At 33.8% G+C, this 20,768-nt stretch overlaps 1 protein-coding gene across 3 annotated transcripts in view; it reads right to left on the reverse strand.

Annotated features, from left to right (window-relative positions):
• LOC122501751 (semaphorin-2A) overlaps positions 1–20,768 on the reverse strand; it is a 335,557-nt gene that overhangs the window by 140,699 nt on the left and 174,090 nt on the right. For all 3 annotated transcript variants that reach the window (XM_043611465.1, XM_043611467.1, XM_043611466.1), the window contains one exon: positions 10,898–11,027. In XM_043611465.1, the coding sequence (XP_043467400.1) occupies positions 10,898–11,027 (130 nt within the window). The remainder of the gene's footprint in view (positions 1–10,897; positions 11,028–20,768) is intronic.

The following is a 20,768-nucleotide window of genomic DNA, read 5'->3' on the forward strand; positions in this document are numbered from 1 at the left end:
AAGAGGTTGTTGATCGCAATTTAAGTTTTTCGGTTCCCTTTCTCTGAATTTCGAGATATCTAATCTGCTGGTCGGCTTTTGATTACATTTTAAAAGACTAGAAAGCACACGAATCGAGAAAAGTTTCCAGACTTAAATTTCAAGTTCCTGAAATTAAACCCCGCCGTGAACGAGCACGTGAAAAAGAGATCATTTATCACTAAAAAAATCCTTAATTTTTAGTTTATTTCTCAATTGAAACCATTTGTTTTAATTCTTCAAACAGGAAATATATTTTTCTCCTGAAAATTAAGAATTAAAGATTCAAATTTCCTACTATATTTAGATATTGTAGATTAAACATTAAAGTTGCGAAGAAAATATAAGAAGTGCGAATCAGATGGAAATTTCTTCCGCATCATTGATGTTAATTGTCTGAAGCCTTAGGATCTTATAAGAATGTTCGTGAAACCGTATAAGATGATCATCGAAATCACGTCTTTCATATATGGAGTTAAACACTCTGCGCGAAAGTGGGCTTTGCATCAAAGCCGATTTCTAATGTAGCACCTCGTTACTTCCTGGAAAACAAGACGCGTTTGAGATAGGGGATGTGTTTATGAATAAGTCGATATGCTAATGCGAAAACCCTTCAAGTTAACGGAACATGACAAAGAAAGTTACACACTATTGTATCCAGGACCCGTGTAAACAAAACCCTCTTTGTGGAAGACTGATATTAACACACTTCTGAATTATTTCGAAAGACAATTCCTTTCGCTTCTTTACTTCTCTTAAAGTAATTATTGTTTTTACAATCACAATTTTCATTCATTTTCTCATTTAGATAGATTTATTTATTTGAATTTCTATCAATTTGAAATGGTCGCGGACAAAAGTCGCGTCAGTGAAATTCTTCGTGTCACACAAAAGCGTGCATTCCAAACTGAAGTACCTTCCGCGTCTGGAAGCACTTCTCGAAGACGAGTATATATACATATCGCACAATACATTTTAGAAACTTGAATCTTTGAGTTTGCGTGACAGACATGCACACGCGATATACTAGAAACTCAGCAAGGAATAAAATTGTAAATGTGAACCAAGAATAAACGTCCGTTCACCATCATCTATATATTTGTGTGTGTGTACACAAAACCTTCAATAATCGTCAAAAGAAATCCTCAATCTTCATATATACCATACAAAAGTCATTCTATCCAGACTTTTCTTATTTGCAATTGAAGTCTGATTCTCGATACTTTTTTTTTCTTTTTTGGGTGTACTCGAAAAACTCGAATGGGAACAAGAAGTAGCAATTGGAATTTGGAAAAAAATTGACACTTTTTTTCAAATTTCAACTGCTACTATACTTGTTCCCATTCGAGATGAACACATGAACCCAATGTGCCAGGAAGTTTGTTTTTGGCGAACTTATTTGCTAATAGGAAAATAGAAAGTATAGGAATTGAAATTTTAGTATAAATCGAATGACTAGAAATTTATTTAGTAAAAAAACATTTTTTGACTGAAACTTTTGAGTATGGTAATTATAATGGTAAAGTTTTGCCATTATCCCCATAAAAGATATTAAGTCGAACATAATGCCTTCATTTAACTTGTGGTTAGATATTTTCCCCAAGGTGCCAGAGATATCTCGCAGCTTCAAGAGAGGGTTTAGGGAGATTTTAAATTTTGTTATTTATAAATGCATTATAGTTTTCCTTTTAGTCATCCTTCTCTCTCATTGTGCAGGCCGATGGAAATGTTCGTGAAATTTGTTTCCCAGCCATTTTAGCTTCTCCAACAAAAGCGTTATTGAATTTAATTACATCTAAATATAATTATACCTCATCACAAGTGAAATTTTGAAAGTTGCATGCGCAATATATTTTGTTTTGTCACTGAAACTTGTACATGACCAACAATAATTGGATTTATAAAAAAATTTATAAAAAAGAAAATTCGGATGGAAAAAGTCGTATAAAAAATAGTATAAAAAATTAAAAAATAATATAAAAAGTAGTATAAAAAAGTACAAGTGTAGAAAAAAGTAAAAGTATAAAAAAATTAAAAAAGACTAGTGGAAAAATTATTTTTCAGAAAGAATTCAAGGTTTCAAAGTAAATCTATCATTTTATGAAGGTTTCGGTTGTCCTTTAGGTAAACTTCCTTTCAGGTTTCAAGTGATTTAAGGAAGTTTATAGCAAGCTCGAGTGTCTTCGGCATGTTTGAATGAGTTTGAAAACTTTTCATGAGCTTCAGAATGTTTCGCAAGTTTTCCAATGACTTTCAGTAGTTTTAAAAGGCTTCGGTTGACTTTGTGAGTTTCTAAATGGCTGCGGCGGGGGAAAAAATTTTTTTAAAATATTTTTTTTTGCTAATGCTTTGTATTGTAAACAAGAACTTTCACTTGTTAGGAAATAAACGTTTCTGGCATTTATTTCTCTCGGGTAATTTAATTGATTCACTTGATCTTCTCTTTGGTATTTTCTAAGAGACAGAAACTCGGAACTTGTCAGGTAAGTAAGACACTTTCGTCTTTTTCAATTCTTTGATGTCTTTGTTCAACTTCTATATACTGGAGGAGCGTTGTTATTGTTTCTTTTTTTTCTTCGCAGAAATCCGCTTACGTTCGATGCTGCATTTCACAAAGAGCAACTAGATTAAGGTGTCAAAGAAGACATTAAATTTACGAATAAGAAGAACAAGAAAGAGGGAAACCTCTCTTGCGCCTAAACTGAAAGCACACAAATTATAAATCACATTTCGTACGTGACTTTAAACGTTCCACGTCTGTTTCCTGGAAACATCAACTACAAGATTTTATCTGACACAGAAAACAGAAGGTGGAATCGATTTTCAAGAAAACTTGTACGCCTAACAAACCGTATACTTTTATCCACACGAGAGATCGCGTGCTTTAAAATACGTACCTCTTTCTCGAGAATAGAATATCTAACTTCATCATCGATAAGGATCCAAAGATTTCACGCCTGATGAAAATATCGAGAATTCCCGATTTTAAAGGATTTGTAGTGAATTTAGTAGTTATTTTTTGTGAAACTTTTTTCGGGGGCGAATTGTTCCTTGTCTGTCTTGGATAAGTGAGGACATGAGTGTTTGTCGTGAAGGGAAGAAAGGGTGAGTTGGTTGGAAGAAGATTGCAAAGGGGAACGGATGTTGTAATCATCAAAGTGACCTGAACCTCGCTTAGCGGCACTCGCCTCGATCGGAGCCAATCCAAGCATCGTCGAGTGATACCAAGCAGGCTGAGGGTGTCACGCTGGATTTAATTAATGCAATTTAGTATCCATCCATCATCTCTCGCGTTTTTGCCTTAACGAGGGCTGCTGCCTACTTCCAACACTTTGATGACGAGAAAGCTCTCGATTATACTGACACCTGCCCTGGTCTAGCTTGGCCCAACTCTCCCTTTATGATCATCCAACTGTACTCTACTTTGTCATCAGGAATTTGTTGAATATTGGCACAGGTAGTGAATTTTTCACTCCCTCGTCTGAAATTCGACGTGGAAAGTATGAAATAATATTTAAAATCCTCTTTAGATTCTTTTTTTTAAATTCTGGAGCAGGACCAAAAAATGGAGTACTGATGGTTTTTTGGAATATGGCAAAGGGATTTCTTCTTTGTCGGTGAACGGTAATGATTGCAGGGCAGGTACCTGTTAAACGAAGATCACTGCGAACGAAGTGGCCATTGGGATTACAGGAGTGTGCTTGACTCTCGTTCTCTGGAAAATAGCAGTACGTAGTCATTTCTCCTACAACATGGCACTTCTCCATATATACACCTATACCACTTTTACGCGGCTATAGCAATAACGACATACGCTGCTTCCTCTATAGCTGTATGGCGGATTCCAACATTCTTTTATGGTCGACACCCATACTCGTACATTCCCACCGTAAACGGATCCACATTGTGGCTTTATCGAGGCTTTAACAATTTTCACATCTTCCGCTATCATTAAGTTAAAACTGAAGCTTGGAATATTAACTGTTTTGCAACGTTTAAACCGATTTTTCGTTCTTGAACATCGGAAAAACGGTGAAATATACTAAATATGAATTTAATAATTATATTTCCGAAATTTCTCAATGGATATTAAGGCCCTAAAAATATGTTGTGTCCAAAAGACAATATTACATCTTGAAGACGTCCTTTGGGCACAAGAATTACAGCAATATTTCCTCCATATTTTACACGTTTTAGGAAATGTCAAAGTTGCTGCAATTTTCGACAATGTGTGGGATATTATGTCCCCTTTTTAATAACACACCGGAAAATCAATAATTAGCTGCAAAAGGGTTTTTATAATGTGAAGAGAAAATCTGAGGGAATTTCTGACGATATAAATATTTAATGATGATGATGTGTAAAATGTATGAGCTTTAAATTTGGACGGAGGTCAATAGTTTCCGGGTACAGTGGAAGAACATTAGTAGAGACGCTTGTCGATGAATGCAATTTAATTGGTGGGCGAGGCTTGTAATTATATGGCTGATTGTCGATGCGCTTCAAAACCATTATCCGCATTACGAGTGATTACAGTGACGTTCGTTGAGCGACCGCGTTCCATCAACGATTGCCATCCAATTCGCGTTATTATACATTCCGTTTTAGGGGATTCGGCTAGTAGTGCATTTTTCACGAACGGTTGGCTGAAGTAATTAGCCGTACCTCGGCCACCATGCCACCAAAAGCTACCGGAATAAACGATCCACTAGTGAAGTTCGATCCGGGCTTTGCGGGTTACGTACATCGCTCCATTGGAAACGAATGTTCTTCCTCTAGTTTCGTTAATCTCATTTTGCCCACTCGAGAGTCCTTTGCATTTGTCAAATGGAAGGGCAATTTTTACTTGCTTGCAAATTGCGTTATTATTTTTCGATTTTTCTCTTTTGTACCTATTGTTGATCGAGATTTTATCGCAAGAAAAGATTTCAGACAATTGAAAGATGTACTTTGTCTAATTTTAGCCCAGTATTTAACTGCAAATAACCTTTTGGACATTCCGAACCAGCACACAAAAACGTTGAGGAAATGCTGCCAATTTTACTGCAAGTTTCGGTGCTGTGAGGACTTCTTATTTAATGGATTTGAAATACATTATTTAGTGTGCGAGAAAATTGCCACTTTGCAAAACTTTATGCAAAAGCATTTCCATTTTCAGTGTGCCATTTCTGTCGGAATACTTGAACTTTTGTAATTTTCTGTCAATTTATCAACAATCGGGTTTGATCAAAGAAATAGGTGAGAACTGCATACGTGACACGACACATTGGCCACTGGCATAATGAAGAAACTTGGCGAGAGGAAACTTCACAAAATAATTTAGCCCCAACTTTTTTTCGTGGTATGGAAAGAGTGGCGAGGAAGAAACGAGGTGGACCACTAGAGGCAGAAAATGACGCGGGACAGGGAAATCCGAGAAAAGTTGAGCGAGAGAGAGAGAGAGGAAAGTTTAAAATTTCTTGAAGAAGTGCCAGCGTGGAACAAAGAAGCGTAAAGTGACGGACCAAGTCACGTTTGTCTTACGATTTCTTGCGGGCTACCCAACTACCACCAGATTTACTGGTTCTTCTTGACAACCGTTTGTTCTTTTCTTTCTTTTCCACAGTAACTACTTCAGCAAGGAAAAGTTTGGTTATTTAATTTCTTCCCCTTTTCTAACTTTACCCGTCCTCTTTTCTAAGATACTGTTTGATCAACTTGATTAAAATAGATTTACTTCCACGATGATAAATTCCCTTTTTTTCTGGAGGGAAAATTGTTATAAAATTGTTAACAGAAAAAACTCAAGTCGATTAAGCTCCGCTGTTCATTTAAATCAGTTGACAAGTTTCTTTTTTGCAGGTGTGTGCAAGAGGTGAAAGAATATGGAGTGCTTATATGTGTGTGCATAAGAGACGCAGCATATAATTCAGTTTTACTCTGAAACGACTCATTTATATGCGTTCGTTTGATTGAATCTCTCCCTCATGTGTCTGAGTCTCTTTCTGCAGTTTTCCCCTCCAACTCGACGTTGGCCTCTTCCTTTGCGCGGGCCACCACCCTATTTCAGTTTCAACCCCAACGCGGTTAGCTGTTTCAATTTCCACTCGTTGCACAAAACTGAAAGGAGTCCCTGCCGTGTCGTGTTCTCTCTTTTTCTAATTTTATCTATCCCATCCTCTCTATCGTTGATCCCCTCTTTTCTCCAATATTTTTCCTGATAAATGCGTTCATCATTCGTTCACATTACAGATATCCATCATTTGCATACTATGATGATTATGATGATCTTTGTAATTCTCGATACGATCGCGCTGTGTCACGATTGATATAAAGAATCGCGGCAAACTCAAAGGGACATCGCTTATTATGTCATCAGAATATAATGTCTAATCGATAATGATATATCTATAGATACCGTAGATATTTTGAAATTGAGTGATAATGCACTTTTTTCTTTTCAAATAATTTCACTGCGAGACCATACAGATTTTTTTGTTATAAAAAGCGCATAAAAATTTGATTTCAATTTAAATTCCGATTTCCGAATGTTCGAGACAGGGGATTTTAATTTTATTTGGTGACTATATCGCTAAAAGAGTTTGTTTAATTGGATTTGGGTTTTAAATTAATAACAGTAAAATGGTCACGGTCGCCTCGTCGCTTGATCCATTGGAAAAAATTTTAATTCTAATTGTAGTCTGTCTAGCTCATTAAAACTAGACTAATTATTTAAAAGTGCACATATATGATTATTCTGACCTTTTTAATTGCTGCTGACAGAGGAGACAAAAACTGCACCGAAATAACTAAATTTCTCCTTTTGTTGAAACTGGAGACGGACCGTATGATAACAAGTGGCGATCGCTACCTCGGAATAAATAACAAACGTACAGAGAGTTCGGTAAGTTTCCTTACCGTAATTTACAAGAACATTTACCAAGTTTAGTATAGCATTTAATATTCTCTTCTCATAATGTTTAAGAAATAACAGCATTGCTAAAAGAGTGTTGTTTCTTTTACAAGATAAAAAAAGATTAAAATACAAGATGTCTTTAACAAAAGGAAAAGACGTGTAAAAGAGTGCCATAATAAGATCATGTGTACGGTCTATTCATAAACGGAAATACGGAAGATTTACAGAGCGGTGTATAAAGGGCCAGTATATAGGACCTTATGAGAAGGTGGATATTTTTCGCTTCTGATAAGTCACGCCGCGGTCGTTAGAGGATACATGCCCACGTATAATACCTTGTAAACTTTTCTCATGATATAGTCCTGGCTATATAAGGCCGGTAGTGATGGCGCTTAAACATCGGATGCAACATAACCGCACGTCGTAACGATAAACTACATCGTGTTAGTAGTATCTATGCCTGCTTCTTTCAGTAAGAACTACATTTTTTCCCATCTCTCTCACTCTACCTAAAATATACACATGTCTAAGAATTTTCCACTTCGTATTCCATATCACAAATCAAATCGAATTGAGTGCCGGCACGTGGAAATGTACTAGTTTCCAAAACTTTTTCCTTTTTTTTCTACTAAAGGAGATGGAAAATGTATGTCTCAAATGAGAGAGAGAGAAAGGTTAGTAACGACCGACATCAGCAGGTTAGAATGAAGATTTCAACAAATGTTGAGATTTGGTATTCTTAGATGATAGATGCTTTTCGAGCTCGAAAAGACCAGTGAAAAGTTGTTCTGGAAAAAGGATAGAAAAAAAAGATCGAGTAAGATGTAAAGAGAAAGGGGAAAAATGAAGAAAGAGAGAGAGAGAAAGTCCTCCTCTTGCGTCATTGTAAGGAACCAAGACGAATACAATTTTTCATGGACCGCGTAAGCCGGAAACCTTCCGGAAACCGGAAGTTGGCTGCTGGAAACTGGAAGACACATACAAAGCGTTTATTGCTCCATGCGGCAAAACTACGAGACTGCAGTACTTTAACTTACTTTCTTCGACTTTTAAATACCGTGACTTTAGATTTAACTTAAGCCTGATTCTTTTAGAAAAAAAGTTATGCATAAAGAATATATATACATAAAGTGATTTTATACAGGAACTATAAGAATAAAAGTTGAAAATGGAGTTTACGGCTTTATTTTAAGCATTAAGAAAAGTGAAAAAATCTCACTTGCGCACTCTGAGTGAGCTACTACCGTAATATTTAAGTTTACTGTCTTAGTGCCCATCTCTCTATGGATCTTCAAGAGGTATCCAGATTTAAGGTGCTTCTACAATTTTTCCATTAGGTCTGTCACGTCATTTATAAAGTAATATTTTGTGAAGTTAGAATCTGAATCCTTATTTTCTTCTAATTAAAGCAAGTATTGCTCAGAAGTCTTCGTCTGGATAGTAAATGTCAAATATGGTCATGTGTATCTTGTCATTTTTTTATTAGTTCCCCACCTGTCTGAGCAGAAATTAAAAGTTAAATCAATAAGTACGTCTTGACCCAAAATGTAATTGAAGTGGTTGGTATGACGTAGTATCCCTTGCAAAAGGAATAGTATAAAAGGTGCCACTCTTGCCGAATCTGGCACTCCAGGAAGGGTCTTCAAGTTAACTAGACACAAGTCACCACTTCGCGTCTTCTTCGTGTCAGTCTAGAAACCGCGACCAAGTTTACAAGTTGTGTATTGTCATAGAGTTTATTCTTCTACTCCAGAACCAAAAATCTCTTTAAGTACCAAGTGCATCAAGTCTCGTCTTTGTCAAGTTCATTCAAGGAGATAATTTCTACTGCGAGGCACATTTCTATTTTTCTAAGGACTGCATTATTTTGACTTCAACGTCAAATCAAATAATTCGATACCTGGACTCCGGACATCTCACTTTGGTTGGCCCGAAAACAATTCGAAGGAAATCTACTGCATATTCTGTTTCCGCTCACTCCGAAGGAGGTATCGCTTGTTGGGTCTACGACTCTAATAATAATCTTAAAAGGTAAGTTACTCTTAAATTCTGTCCTCATTTAAATTCTCGATTGATTAGACAAAGTTCTAATTTTGTTTCAGTGTCCCTGAAGATATCTGGATCTACTCTTTCTCTATGATTCTAATTGTAAAGGATTCAAATAAAAACTTTAACAATTTTTGTTATGTTAAGTTTCACTCTGAGACATAACAGGTCAAAACAGAATGAAAACTTTAATCGTAAATCGAAAGAGAAAAGGACGAAAGAATCTTTTCTCTTTCACGGAAAAGCTTAAACGATTTTCAAAGTGGGTGGAATGTAGTGATTTTTAAGGTAGAACGTTTTCCGTAGGGAAATTTCCCTAGTGCTGAAATATCTTAAATCAGAATCATGCGCAGTAATTTTTTTCAGACAATTCCGTCTGACATCTTTGGTTCATTAACTTAGTAAGTATAAGTAAATAAAGAACGTCTCTTGAAGAAAGACAGAAAGAGTGAGGACAATTCTAGAAGAAGTCGAGTGACTCGGAACTTGCAGCGAAGAATGCCACGTTAATGCGATTTCTATCGTCGTGCCATAAAATTAAATAAAAGAAGTTAAGGAACGATCGGTCAGTGAACAGGAAACGTTACTCTTGTTGTTGAAAAGTACATCGAGAGTTCTTAAAGAATTTATATATGAGACGTAGATGGCAAAATGTCATTGGCCAAAGTGGACAAGGAATAGCGTATGTATTTCGTCAAAGACTACATCGTCCAGAGCGGAAGTGAGGTAAAGCTTATTCAGTCGGAAGTTGCAGCGCTGTTTGCCCCACTGGATTTTACTTTAGAGAGAAACTCAATGTATATAGGCGCCCACATATACGAACGAAGAGAGAAACGTGAAAGTAACCTATCGGTCGGAAGGATGCTTCAGATATATACACCTTATATACAGCTTTATCCATCAGATGCACTCGATATCAATGTCCATAGTAAAAAAAAATTATAAGCTGATTTTTTTTGTTTTTCCACAAACTGTTAATTAATTTTTCTTCCATTCTTATTACTTAGTTTTAATGGTAACAACTATTTTACACTTTACCGGATTTATTCATTATAACAATCTATTAAATTCACTCATGCAATTAGGAGACCATGGTTTTAAATTAAATTTGCAAATGTCATGATAACATATAATATTATTATCAAATTAATTAATTCATTTTAATATCGATGATAACTATGGTTGTGGATTATAAAGGAGCTGATTTGGAATACTGATCTGCGGCGTGGCGAAGCGTGATTAATTTCAAAATTCGAATGACCCTATTCAGAACGCTGCTTTGTTATGTTAATCGAATTTATGATTGTCATAGGGTACTGCTGAATTCTGACTTCTGTCAGAAGCAGTTTCCATATTTTCTAGATCTACTGTTCGTACTTTAATTAGCATAATGAAGAATTTGATTTTTCCATATGAAGATATTTTTATTTTTTGAAAATTAATTATAGAATTAACAAAAAAAAAGAAAATCAAAAGACAATTGAAAATTTCCCATTGTAAAATTGAATTCATGCCAAAAAGGTAAGAGCGCTTTTCCAGACGACAGAACTTTACAGATTTGCGTCATGTTTCTAAAATACGAGAGTCGCTAAGAAGAAAAGATCATCAAAGTCCCGAAACTAATTTCGCGAAGCGAAGAAAAGTGCTCTCTGCACAAGAGAAGAAAAAAAAGAAAAAGTGACATACGACTCTTTTTTACAAGTTTTTCCACTTGTTCACCATCCGTTTAAAAAGAGACACTATGTCCTTTTATGAATTTTCGTAATTTTCTTTTCGCGGATTTTTCTGCAGGAAAGCGCATTGTATGTAACTTTACTCTGAGTTTCACAAGAGTGAAGGACTGAACGAAAGGGTAAATAATATCCACGTCCTCGAGGTTTCGAGTTTACGATGAAACTTTCATACTTGGGCTTTTCTAGGAAAACTGTTTTACTTTACCTTCATGTAGCTTTTCCAGTGTACCGGCTGCTGATGCTCCAACCGTAAAAACAAACAGCCAAAACAAAATGAAGGTCCTTTTAAATGACTGCCAATCACCCACGTTATTCATTGCACTAACACTCGCGAACTGTAAACAAACAAAAAATTACATTTTATAACAACCATTCAAATTTTTTTTAATTACATGCAAATGATTAGAAACTTATTTATTAATTCTGTAAAAACAATTATTGGTTTTTATCATCCAGAGACTTTATGGCGACAGTTGTATTGTCTCAAAATAAACAGAACCATAGCTTCTAATCTACGAAGTGAAAACAATTACTGTTTATTTTATCCAGTCTGTTTAATTATTTACATTACTAAATCACTTGAAGAAAACGTTTCTTCTTTTTGGAAAAGCTAAACAAGTTTAAAACCACACTTTACTTACGATTTGTGTAAATAATTTCTGTTTGTTTTATCGACTATTATTGATATTACCTAAAATAATGACGGCAATAAAGTAATAGTAAAAGTAGTCCTATAGGAAATTAAGACTTTGGTGATATTTCAGAAAGTGTAGTATATAGATGAAAAAAAGTCTTCTGCATCTATAGAATCCACCCTTGTAATCCAATTACCCATAAACCTTCTACTTATATAAGGAAAAAAAAAGTTTTAAATCACTTTTCAAACTTTTTCTCAATATTGAAAGTGTTCTTGGAAAAATACGTCTGAAATAGAAAGTTACATCCATAACAGTCGAGATTTGTCAGAATTTCTGATACCGATAAAAAGTAGAATTCCAAGTTGCCTTGAAGTTTTGAGATAAGGTTTCAGAAAACACATGTCATTTGTTTGGTCAGTGTTATCGCGGTCAGGCAAAACTTTCGGTTCAATAAGTCAATTTTTCACATTTTCTTTTTTTCTTCTTCGTCAACAATGAAAATTTAATTTAAAAAAAACAATAAGTGAATTGTAAAAATAATTTTTTATTGCGATTAGTGAATTTTCGAAGTAAGTGCAATAACAAACATGTGGAATGAAGTCAGTTGCGCAGAGTTGTGGAATCCTTAATGATGTAACTTTAGCAGACTCTAGCTTAAATAGTTTCGAAATACACAACAGTGATCTAGGTGAATTCTCAGACTCAATGAAACTACCAAAATGACGTAATACGAAATTTGAATATTTTGTTGATTGTAATTAGAAATAAACTTTCAAATAAACTCGTTGACATGAAAATTGCAGTAAATTTTACTGAAATGTATTTTCTCGTATTACGAATGTAATTATGTTTTTTGAATTATTTATCCCCATTAAATTCGTTACATTAATTATAATAAATTTTGATTCATTAGTATTCTAAATAAATATTTAAAATATTACAAAGGGAAGGAAAATATTAAGTTCAATTAAAAATTCCCCTTTGGGAGTATCATATTTATTGAGTATGGTTTTTTTGAATTGAATTGAATCTAGCCAATTAGGAATAAATTTTTTTTTCAAGTTAATGAAAAAGAGACGAAATTCAGTGGCAGTTTGAAACAATAATTACTATTAAGAAGCAGCACTTAAGAACTTGGCGTCACTAAGACCGAAATGCAGGGTAAATAATTCCATGAAAAGTTGTCCATCTCTTAAGCCAGGTAGCAGAGAATCGTAAAGTGTCTCTACTCCATAACTAAGGGAAAAGTAGAGACTGAAGATGATGAAATAATTTAACGCCTAGAAAGTTTATTTCACCTAAAATGTTGGCTCTCTTTGAAACTTGCTAAAGTTGTTTAAGAGCTCATTAAAAAAATAATTTCATTCTAGCTAAGACGATGTTTTACTTAAATATGATTACAATCAATTTTGCATGAATTCTATAAACCGTCTACTGAATATTAAGACGTTGATTCTATTTTGTTTGTGTGCATTTTAGATAAATAAGAAATTTTTTTCTTTTTTCTGAATTTTATTTTCTGATGGATTTTGGCTTATACTTAAAAGAATGAAAATCTCAGGATTGACACACTTTTGCTTATTTTAAATTCCCTGACTTTCCCTTGATTTCCAGACAAAATTCTTACTTTTCCTTCACTCTAAAGAATATTCGGATTCAGTTTAAAAATTATTACACTAAAAATTGATCAATTACTTCTTTTTTAAATAAATACTTAATTATTATTTTCCCATAAGAATTAAGATTTTTAAAAATTTCAAATTCAAACCTTTTTGACATTAAACATCTAAATATTCGGAAAATTTGTATTTCCTCTTAACTTCGGAAATACTTCCAATTAATTATTGGGAGAACTGTTCTTTTATTTCGCTTTAGAAATATTTCATAATAATACTGGTAAAAAATCCACTACCTTTCGAAACTTTTTAAAAAATTATGGAATAATGTCCGATTTTTATCGGCAGAATTATTTTTTCATTTAATAACTTTGAAAATATGTCATAATAATTATAATACTGGTAAAAATTCCGCGATCTTTGGATACTTTGCCGATAATAAAGGAATAATTTCCCGTTTTTATGGGACTAACATTTTTTCCACCTACTTTGGGAAATATTTCCTATTAAATATTAAAAAAAACTGATTTTCTCCTAACGGAAAAATTCCCGTTTATATTATCGGATAAAATGCCGAAATTTTTTACAGTAATCTAATATTAATTTGAGAGGAAAATTACTTGTAATTACGAAATGTTGTAAAATTCATGATAATTCAGAACAATTTGTGTTAGAAAGTCATATTAGTTGGCAATTCATGTGCAGTACATTGTTCGGCCATTTCCAATAGGTTCCGCTTACAAGTCAATTTGCTTTCAACTGTTTGAGTAAGTGCGCTAGGACTGTCTAGGGTCGATTATCTGCGACGCTCATTTGTTGGATATTTTTCAACTACTATTACCCTTTTTATTTTCTTTTATTTTTCAAAAAGTTACGTATTTTTTTTCATCAGTTTGAATATGGAATGGTGTCACTTTTACTTTGAAATAATTTCTTGCTTTATCCGCAGTTGATTAATAATTTGTATTCTCGAAGGAGAGAGTAATTTACTTTAATGAAAGTGGAGCAACCTATTAGCGAAATTTCACTGAAAGTAAACAGAGGCAATTTGTGTGCCTTTTTTGGAGAACCTATCACAATTGGGGAAAATCAGTTGTGGCAGCCATTAGTAAGAAACAACTTGGAATGGGATTTACTTGAAACGGGAAAGAGGGAAGGCGTCGTTCTGGAAGTAAGCGGATTCGTCGACGTCATGAATTGCATTATTTTGGAGATGGACAGGATGATAGTGAAGAGAGACAAGAGGATTGAGGAGAATATCGTGTGAGTAGACTTAACGCTAGGGTGGCTTGATTAACGAAACCCGGGGTCGCAGAATGAGATAAGACGAAGCGAAGGACCCATGATACGGGGTCGAGCCTGGAACTACTAATTCAACCTCGACTCCCAAGTCGGCTTAACTTGACGATCACTGATCTTAGAGGTTTCCCATTCGTCCTTCGAGCCTTTCCATCACCATTGCACTCTTGCTAACTTGGTTTAACCGAGCTCTCGTTAATTCGCTTACCGCTAATGCCCGTTGCAATGTGGCTAAGTGGCTATTGCTGCCTCAAGCGATTCGCCCAGCTTGACTCATTTACCAATTACTTCGCCACTGCTATCTGCCTCTCTCACTCAAGTGCAGACAGAATTCCGTCAACCGAAAATACTCCTTCCGACAAAGTAACGACATTATCGATCCGTTAGAATTCAATTTACTTTTACAAGATGCCACCGTAATGCTTTTTTTTGTTTCCCTCAGTAAAGAAAGATTTTATTAGAAAATGCTTAATCCTACGCCGAAAGGTTGCGCATAATTCAATCAAAACAAAAGTCTCTCTCAAAGTAAACAAGAAGATTAAATATAGAAAAGTCTCTTATGTTAATGAATAATCCCTTTTCTTGTAATGTCCTTCCAATAAATGTCACAACTTCTTACACTGCAATTATTTATTTTAACAATTCCAAAAAGGAACCAATGAAACAAAACTAATCCGAAAAAAAAGTTTTTCGTATTATTCTTATTTCATTGGTTCTTTTTTGATCATAAATAGTGTCATTTTTCTAAATTTTGTGATCCTTGCCGTATCAAACTTGAAGAAGCCTCTCGGATTTCAATTTTGCCCCGAAGAACGCCCTTGACTTCGCGGGAGTATAGAAATGCGGGACAAGAGGAACCCTCGAGTGCACTCGAAGCTGAAGGACGTTCAGGATCAATATTTATAATCTCGATTCTAGACGACCAAGGGTCCATGGGTCCGTGTCTGAGCGAGCCAAACGAGAGACTCGTTCTGCTTCAGGATTTAACCCTCGTACTTTGAGACTCGTCTTTATCGAGAATGACAAATCCTAACAAACGTTGCGAGAGAGAGAGGCACCCTCTACTCAATACCAAGAAATCTTTGTTCTCGAGTATCTCTTCTGTGCGCTTCTTAACTATGGACCAAGTCTCCAGAAAACATTGATCTAAACTTTATAACCCCGAAAAAAAGGAAGGATCGAATCCATTATGCTTGATATCTCTTTAGATGGATTTGAAGATTTTTCTTAAATCATTGACGGTAAACTGAGGTCTGCTATATTGGAGACATTTTAGAAAGTCGACTTTTTTGCCAACTATTTGCCTATGTTTTGCCAATTGATAAAAAAATTTGATATCTCATTATCTCGTCTAATTATCGACTATATTCTTGTTTGAAAATTTTGCCGAACGTTGTTGATTACGGTCAACAAGTTCACGAGTCAGCAACACACTATGTATTAATTATCCTTTGTGAAAGTTTATCAAGTGTTGCCTAAGACGAAACTGCTTATTTATCTCATTTGAGTCGCAGCGACGAAGGTAGACTGACATTTTGCGGTTTATAACCTTCACATACATGCGTGCGATCGTCTAGTGTAATGATGACGAGAAGGACAAGAGAAATACGTAAAATAAAGGGTAAGGTGGTCAACTCTTTGAAGTTCCTAAAAGCAGCTTGCGTCTACCATTTGTACCGTGAATGATGTAAAGGAAAAAACTGTCTGGCAAAAACAGGAGCGCACCTTCCTCTAGAATGTATTACGCCTTTCTGAAATTTGCATCAAAAGGTTGTATGAAGGTATATTTTTTGGTCATTTTTTACAATTGCTCTAATAGGGAAATTTAAAAGAGTTTTAGCTTCTCTAGAAGGTAAAAGCGAACAAGAGGAGAAAAAAGTTAGTGAAGAAATGAGCAAATTTTTTTTTCGCTAGAAGGATGTATTTTTATATGGTCCTTGATTTTTTGCGTCAAGTGGAATCTTATACAGTTGAACATGTACGAGGGTTGACTGGAGAGCGCGAGAGTCATTGAGGCGCGTTTTCAGTTCTACGCTGGCGACAAAGTCACGATAATCGAGAGTGCCGTGCTTTCAGTGATAATGGGCAAGTGCACGCGCTGGAAGCCTGAGTGTACTCTACCAGACAACTATACGTGGTAACGAAATTACGTGGAACATTGCGTTTACCGCCTTCGTGATGCGATTTTACATTGGGGCGTAACGCGACAAACGCTCGTGTCGAATTTTCTGTCACACACAACATTCACCGAAAGATGTCGTCACCATTATCTTATACTTTCAAGATTTCTCTTCAAGATTTTTATTGCAATTTTTTATGTCAATTTGGTGACATTTCCACTTAGTCCGCAATTGATCTATGATCTCTGTTTAGATTTTGTCAAAGAATGTTGGATATCTTTATGGGGTTACATCCACTTCGGATTTTGTTTATTCCTTCGATTAATCCCAGAATCATCTATGTATTATATTAATGAGAAATTTTTTGTTTTTTCATTTTAGATGATCCAGACCCAGGGTCACCACAAGTCAGCGGGAAATTAGGGAAAAGTAAGAGATTTTTATTAAAAGTACTGGAAAAAATTAAATTTTTAGAATTCATAAGAACATTCTCAATTTTGGTGTTTTTTTTTGTTTGACTCATAAACTATAAAATTGACAAGAATTCTAATATAAACCCTTCAATTTTATCTATTTCTGACAATAATTTCTTTTTAAATAACTTAATTCTTGAAGAACTATCATAAAATTATTACTTAGAAATTATTTAATGAAGAATTTTAGTTCAAAATTAATTGAATTTCAAAAGAATTGCGTTTACAATCTTCATAAATAGATGAACTTCAAAGGTTTCAATTTGAAATTTTAGAAAATATCAATTTTTAATGAATTTAAATAAAAATTTTAAAAACACCTGATTACAGAAATTGAGAAATTCAATTATTTTCAAAAGTGATGAACTACTTCGCATAAATTCAATTATGTGTAAAAACATTTTTAAAACTCTCGTCAAAATTTCAATTATCTTTATAAATAATAAAATTTTTCTTGAGAATTCAATTATTTAAAAAAATTTAATAAAACTCTTCCTTAAAATTCAATTCTTTGCAAAAATAAATATTTTCACAGGAATTCAATTATTTAAAAAAGAATTTACGTTTAATTTTTGGTCATATTTCAATTACTTTCAATTTTTTAATGAAATTTCTCGATAGAATTTCATTATTTTCAAAAAAGATTTAAAAAATTCTGAAAAACTGAATTATTTAAAAAAATTTGAATAAAATTCTTTCCAACAATTATCAGTTCTTTTCAAAAATAAACATTTTCACAGGAATTCAATTATTAAAAAAAGAATTTTTTTTAATTCTTTGTCAGATTTCAATTATTTTCAATTTTTTAATGAAATTTCTCCATGAAATTTAATTATTTTCAAAAAGTTTTAAAAAATTCTGAGCAATTCAATTATTTAAAAAAACTTTAATCAAATTCTTCACAAGAAATGAATTATTTCCATGAATAATAATATTTTTCTCTGTAATTTAATTATTTTCTTAAATAAAATTTTTCACATGAATTAAATTCTTTAAAGATTTGTTTAATAAAATTCGTTGCAAGAATTCAATTATTTTTATAAATAACCAAACTTATCACAAAATTTCAATTATTTTTTTACAATTTTAAATATAATAATAGAAAATTGAATTTATTCTTAAATTTTTTTTTAAATTCACCGAAAGAATTCGATTATTTTCAAAATTTTTTTTTAAATTCTTTATAATAATTGAATTTTAAGAAATATTCAATTATATAAATTATTTATTTTTGTATGTAAATAATTGAATTCTCGAAAAATTTTCTAATAAAAATTTATTAAAAAATGAATTTCAGCTAAAATTTTAAATAATAATTGAATATTAGAAGAGTTATTGTGTGGAATTTTAGAAATTATTGAATTTTGAAAAGGGTTCAAATTAAAATTTTTAAAAATTTGAATTTATAGTTACAATATTCTTATGATATGAAATAATGATTTTATCACTCTGTCATCTTAAATTTAAATTTAAATTCGAGTCGAAGACTCGGAGTGGTCAATTTCTTTATGTTTAATAATAATATTCTTATAAATTATTGAATTTGAGAATCTTAATTTCTATAAAAAATAATAATGATTAAATATTTATTTAAAAAAGAAGTTATTGATGTTCTTCAGGGTCAGGGAAAAAGTTAAAATTTCGTCTGAAAATCAGGGAAAAGTCAGAGAAAAGCAAAATTAAACTTTTGTGGCAACCCTGAGTACAGAAATATCCTGCTCACCGCAAGATGCTTCGCTTCGGAGGAGCTTCCGCAAATTCTTTATAAGAGTTTTTAAAAAAAATTATTTTTATAAATAAAACATGTCAAAATAAAGTTCAAAGTACCCTTTATATGTGCATTAATTTTTAAATTGAAATACTTAATAGTTTTCTTAGAAAAATTCCTAAAACATCGACCCTTAAAGCAATTAAAAAGAATTGTAAACATCGTAAGTATTAAGTAAATAGTAAGATTAAAAAATTGAAAGAGATATCTTAGAAGAAGTGAATACTAAAAACAAAAAGTCAGTTTCACTTTCAGACGAAATTCAAGGAAAATAATTCATTCCTTGTAGCTTGTTAGCATTGAATAACTCTGTAGAAGAAAGTTTGCTCAAGATTTATTACAAGCGACGCCAGATAGAATTTGAAGATGAAATGAAATGAGTTAACAGATTTCTTGGTTCGGCTCCTGCAGGGTGGAAGCAGGACAAATGCGAACAAACTCCTTGAGAAGTGGTTAAGATAAATCCAGTGAAATCTCTTTTCAGTTGTGTGGCGATTCGAAAGTGAAATTCCAAAGGCCAAGGAAAAATAATTACAGTTCCAATTTTCCTTCAACCCTCCCAAGAGAGTTTCCGGACGATGAGGCCGAATACGCGAGAGGAGAGAATTTATTTACAAATGCTCCGGTAATCTAGCTCAAGTAAAGTAAAGTATTCCGTGGAGTGGATGAGTAACTCGAATTCGCACAAGTGGGAGAAAGAAAATGAAGGAGAAATTACGATGATATATATCTATGTGCCCATGGCAGCTGAAATAAATCGAGTCCAGGTTGCGGTGGCAATTCGGTGACTTGTATACAACACAGTCTTTTTCTCTCCCACTCCAATTCTTTTCTATGATTCCTTTTGCCTCGCAAAGTTGATTGCACTGGGAATATAATTTGATTCTTTCGTTGCCTGGTCTCAATAGACGCAGTAATCCAGCTCGCTGCTTAATGAAAAAATATTATTGGCTATTCTTCTTCCCGCGGTGTTGCTAATCCCGTTGCTGCAGAGTTGGCAAGAAAATTGCATTTTTGCGATACTGGAAAAAAATTTAAAAGTGTCCAAAGACAGTATTTATTCTTATTTTAAGTAAATATAAATATTTCCTCTTCGTTTTCTGGAAAATAAATATTAATTCTTTGGCGATTATTTGTAGAATTTTCAAATTTAATTTTTCTCTTTCATTTAGACTAATGGAGGAACTTTTCCCAGTAAAATACAAACTGAAAAAATAGCCGGGGAAAATTAGTATTTGTCGCTGGGAGCTGTTTTTCGGTCCCAGTGTGACAATAAACAAAGCTTCTATTGGGATTTTATATTGCACTTTAGGGTCGTAACAGCCTTCAGTAATCGGAAATGCTTTTCAAAGCTTTAATGCTCCAGTGACGATATACAAAGTCGTATTCTTTTTCGTCGTCTCGACCTATTCGTGGGGTCTCGTTTCAAATGTGAGCTAAAGTCAAGTTGATATAAAATTTCAAATCGATGGTAACCGCTTTATCGTTGCCAGCGACTCATAAATGATGGTAGATGTGGCGAGATTCCTTGCAATTTTAAAACACGGATAACGACTCCGGCACTTGTGTCCCAAAGGAATTTTCAACCTTCTCATTACTTCCTACTACCTTTACCCGGGGCCAAAGTACAAATAGTCAACATGACTATAAACTTATCGGTGACTGAACGCCGAGAGTATATAAGAAAACCCACACCAGGACTAAAAGAGTAAAGACTCATAAATCTTTTTATACTGCTCCGTTTATTTCGCCTTTATTGTGCCTCGTAATTCGTTAATGATGCAGTTAATGTTGACTGGTAGCGTTGGTCCTCGGTTCATTTTCTATTTGATGTCACATCCATGAGTTCATCTCGACGACAGGTTGACTGGACTTGGAAATTATATACGTGAACGCTTTCAACAGATAGTTTTACAGGAACACGCTGAAACCCCAGAACATTGCTTTTCTCTTCACGTATTGCCAATTTCCACGGGAATCGATTTTAAATTTGCTATGCAGAATGGGAGAAAAGAAATCTCACGTGGGAAAATACGAACTCAAACACAGATCTTCAATTCGTTCTTGACGAAGTGTTGCAATTGAAATGAGAGGGTGATCATTAGGTTTATTATCCAATTCCAGAAATATTGCACTCCTTCCCTCTTAGAGACTAATTGTAA

The sequence above is a fragment of the Leptopilina heterotoma genome, unplaced genomic scaffold (genome assembly GCF_015476425.1).
Source record: "Leptopilina heterotoma isolate Lh14 unplaced genomic scaffold, ASM1547642v1 Lhet_214, whole genome shotgun sequence".
Lineage (NCBI taxonomy): Eukaryota > Metazoa > Arthropoda > Insecta > Hymenoptera > Figitidae > Leptopilina > Leptopilina heterotoma.